The sequence below is a fragment of the Myotis brandtii genome, unplaced genomic scaffold, assembly GCF_000412655.1.
Source record: "Myotis brandtii unplaced genomic scaffold, ASM41265v1 scaffold7581, whole genome shotgun sequence".
Classification (NCBI taxonomy): Eukaryota; Metazoa; Chordata; class Mammalia; order Chiroptera; family Vespertilionidae; genus Myotis; species Myotis brandtii.
In genome coordinates, this window is record NW_005371029.1 from 8,509 (window position 1) to 12,988 (window position 4,480).

A 4,480-nucleotide genomic window follows, 5' to 3' on the forward strand; every position below is an offset into this window, starting at 1 on the left:
AGGTTCGATTCCGGTCAAGGGCATGTACCTTGGTTGCAGGCACATACCCAGTAGGGAGTGTGCAGGAGGCAGCTGATGGATGTTTCTCTCTAATCGATGTTTCTAACTCTATCCTTCTCCCTTCCTCTCTGTAAAAAATCAATAAAATATATATTTTTTTAAAAATCTAGTGGCTCTTCAGAATTTTCTTTGTTCAAAACGTAGTCTGGCTTAACCCATTATTTCAAATCAATTAAACCTGAAAAGGAGTGAAAAGTGAGTTGTCAACTGTTAAATCATGTATACATTTTTTTGGGGGGGGGCACTCTGTATTTTGGTAATGTTTAATTTCTTTCAATGTAAGTCCAATATTTTTGGAATAAGACCACCAGCAAAATAATGTTCTAGTACAACATTATGTAATATGATGTGGAAAATGTGACATGTGAATTTCTTACCAAGTTTTTCTTTTTTATTCTGTGTGTGTGTGTGTGTCCAGTTAATACTTCACTTCCTGTACTGGTGGATACAAAGGCTGTGCTCTCTTGCCCTCCTATCCTGTTGACAAATTCGATCATAACAGTATGGGAAATAATCCTCAGAGACAAGGCTCCCTGCATCACAACCTACCGGAGAGACACAAATGAGACCACAGAAACAAACTGTACTGACGAGAGAATTACCCGGTTCTACAGACCTGACCAGATTCCTGCCCTTCAGATTGGCCCAGTGGCCATCACTCATGAAGGGCATTACAGGTGTACAGTGGCAGCACTTACTGGGAATTTCCTTTATGAATATAAACTCCGAGTGTTAGGTAAGGAACATTATACATTGTGATGTTTCAGAAAACCAGATTTTGGACTTAAAGGAACATCTCTCTAAATACCACGTCTAATGTGTTAGGACTAAAACATTTTCTTCTTCATCCCTGCAGTGGCCCCTGAGGTGACCCTGTTTCAAAGTGAGAATAGAACTGCGGTGTGCAAGGCAGTTGCCGGGAGGCCAGCTGCCCGGATCTCCTGGACCCCAGAGGGAGATTGTGTCCCTGCGTATGAATATTGGGGCAATGGCACAGTGACTGTCCAGAGCACGTGCCACTGGGCAGATGGCAATGTGTCTATTGTGTCCTGCTCTGTCTTCCATGAGACTGGCAACTGGAGTCGGTCCATAGAGCTGAATCCAGGTAAGTAATTCTAGTTTTGTGTTTGATTTTCCATTCTTTCAGATGAGTTGTGGTAAGAAGGAAAAAGGAGTTTGTAGAGAATTTCTCTCAAGGATGTTCTCTCCACCTTCTGTGTTATCTCCTTCTCTTACACCAAGTAAGCGGGATATCTAGAAGAATAATGCAGAATTTTGTTGTAAGAAGCCATATTTTAAAAGAATGAGGTAGATTCTTTAATAATTAAAATAAAAAAGAATTTAATGTTCACTTCTATTTAGTAGTAAATTGGTTTGAGTAGTGTAATTTCTCTGGCATACAATATCTACAACTTAGGAGTTCAATCTTTCTTTACCTTGTGTTTGCTTCATTCATAATCTTTGATGGTTGTGGGTGCAAGCAGTGGCTCTGGCGCCAGCAGTGGGTGCAAGCGGGGCCAGTGCTGGCAGCAGGTACAAGCACAAGGCGGGACCGTGGCATGAGGGAGCAAAGAATTTTCAGTAACCAACATAGGCTCTCCCTGATTACAGCAACCAGAGCTCCGCCTTAGTCTGGCACCCCCACTCACCGGTTCCACCATCCTGCCGTGGCCAACACCTGCCATGTTCCACGTGCGTCCCCTGGTGGTCAGCGCACATCGTAGTGACCAGTTGTTCTGCTGTTCGGTCTATTTGCATATTAGGGTTTTATATGTATAGATTTCTTTATTGACATTCTCTGGTGAGATATTATTCTCCTGGTTTCCCTAAGTTCTTTGTGCATAGTTTTCTTTAGCTTTTTGAGCATATTTAAAATTGTTTATTTAAATCCTTTTGATAGTAAAAAGAAAAAAGTGTTTCTTTAGCAACAGATTCTACTTATTTGTGTGCATTGACTGTACTTTTTTTTTCTTTTTAGAAAATAACCATATTTGATACATACATATTTATGGGAACCCAGCGTACATGATAGAGTCAGAGACCCTACATATGCGAGAGGTTCTGGCTGTACTTTCTTGATTTTTTTGTATGCCTCATAAATTTTTTGTTGAAAACTGAAGGTTTTAAACATTATAATATGACAATTCTGGAAATAAGATCCTCTCTTTCTGCACGAATTATTGTTGCTGCTTGTTATAGTTCTTTTTGTTTGGTTAGTGACTTTTCTGAACTAATTTTTTTTTTAACATCTTTAGTCTTTGTTGTGTGTGGCCTCTGAAGTCTCTGTTCTATTAGCTTTTCAGTCAAGTAGTGATATGACAGTAATTCCCTTAAACATATAGATTTTTTTTTAAAAAATCTAGTTTTTGCAGATGGACTTTGTGTGTGTGTTAGGCTAGACCTTCAACATTTACCAGGCAGTTTACAACTCTGTATTAGCCCTCACTTCCTGCTTGTGCAGAGCCTGAATATCAGCCAGAGGTGAGAGCTTGTGGGTGGCCTTCAGGTTCCCCAGTAAACTAGTACATGGCAGCTTTTCAAGGTCCTTAGTCTCCCATCTATCGCTCTATCCAGATTATTCCTTCCCAAGCTTTTTTGGTGTGTCTGCTGCTTGCCCAATCTTGTATGCCTTCCTCTAAGTAGCTACCACTATATATTTGTCTTAAAATGCTTTAACAAATGCCATCAGGGAGACTTTTTCAGTCCTGAGATATTTCCAAGGTAGGGGAAACAGGGCAAACCTCTGAGTCATTTCTTAAGAGAGCCACTAGACAGGTCAAAACACAGAACCACAGTTCTTGAAGAACAACATCTTATAGTGGTCACAACATTGTTACTTTGATTTAGTAAGAGACAAGTTTTCCTTCTCCCTCTTTTGTCATCTGAAACCAGTTCATCAATGCATTCACAAAGTATGTATTAATGTTATTTATATGTTTAAAAATGGTATTAAAAATGAAATAAGGTCCATGTCCTCATATTTTTCCAGAGCAAAGCCTTTGGCATAAAATGGCTTCTCATTTATCAGCAGTGTGACCTTGAACAATATTTAATATTAATAAATGTTAGTGCTGATATTTATTATATTAATACACATTAGCTATTACACTTGTTATTATAGCTCTCACTAAAAATTATTATAGGTGAGCCCTGGCCGGTTTGGTTCAGTGGATAGAGTGTTGGCCCATGGACTGAAGATTCCTAGGTTCGATTCTAGTCAAGGGCATGTACCTCAGTTGCAAGCTCCTCCCCGGCTCTGTCGGTGCTCATGCAGGAGGCAACCAATCAATGTGTTTCTTTCACAACGTTTCTCTCTGTCTTTCCCTCCCTCTTCTACTCTTTCTGAAAGATCAATGGAAAAATATCCTCGGGTAAGGATTAAAAAATAAAAATAAAAATAAAAATAATTTATTATAGCTGAAAGTGGAGCTCTGCACTGAGACTGGGTCCTTCATGGCCATTTTCTGTCCAAGTAGATAGCTGACTAGAGACTGGAGCCAACCAGAGCTGCACTGGAAGTTGAAACTGAGCAAAGATTAGACACAGATTTAGACGGGCGTTGTTTTTGTTATTTTATTTTATTTATTTAAATTTATTGAGGTGACATTGGTTAATAAGATCATATAGGTTTTAAGTGTACATTTCTATGATACATGATCTCTTGCATTGTGTACCCACCACCCAAAGTCAAATCATCTTCCTTTTTGCCTCCTTTACCCTTTACAACCCCCTTCCTTCTAGTAACCACCATAGTGTTGACTGTGTCTATGAGCTTAAGTTTTATATCCTACATATGAGTGAAATCATGGTTATTAGCTTTTTCTGACTGACTTATTTCACTTAGTATAGTGTTCTCAAGGTCCATTCATGTATGGCAGTATTTCATCTTTCGTTATGGCTGAGTAGTATTCCATTGTGTATTACTATATGCACCACATCTTCAATTATCTATGGAAGGACACTGGTTGTCTCCATGTCTTGGCCACTGTGAATAATACTGCAATGAACTCAGGGTGCATATATCTTTGTGAATAAATGTTTTCAAGTTTTCTGGTAGAAACCCAGAAGAGGGATTGCTGGGCCATCTGGTAATCTTAATATATATATTGTTTAAAGTATTACACATAGTAGTACATATATCTCCTTTTTTTTCCCCATTGACCTTCACCCAGCCTCCCATAACCCCTGTCGCATGCCCTCATCCCCCGCCCCCCCAGTGTCTTGTGTCCATTGGTTGTGCTTATATGCATGCATACAAGTCCTTCGGTTGATCTCATTCCCCCCCTCCCCAACACTCCCCAGCCTTCCCGCTGTAATTTGACAGTCTGTTTGATGCTTTACTGCCTCTGTATCTATCTTTTTGTTCATCAGGTTATAATGTTCTTTATTATCCATAAATGAGTGAGATCATGTGGCATTT

At 39.4% G+C, this 4,480-nt stretch overlaps 1 protein-coding gene across 1 annotated transcript in view; it reads left to right on the plus strand.

The window, feature by feature from the left end:
• LOC102255969 (cell surface glycoprotein CD200 receptor 1) overlaps nucleotides 1–4,480 on the plus strand; it is a gene marked incomplete at both ends in the record, with an annotated part of 25,667 nt that overhangs the window by 8,082 nt on the left and 13,105 nt on the right. The window contains 2 exons of the mRNA XM_005883054.2: nucleotides 479–796; nucleotides 917–1,165. Of these exons, the coding sequence (XP_005883116.2) occupies nucleotides 479–796; nucleotides 917–1,165 (567 nt within the window). The remainder of the gene's footprint in view (nucleotides 1–478; nucleotides 797–916; nucleotides 1,166–4,480) is intronic.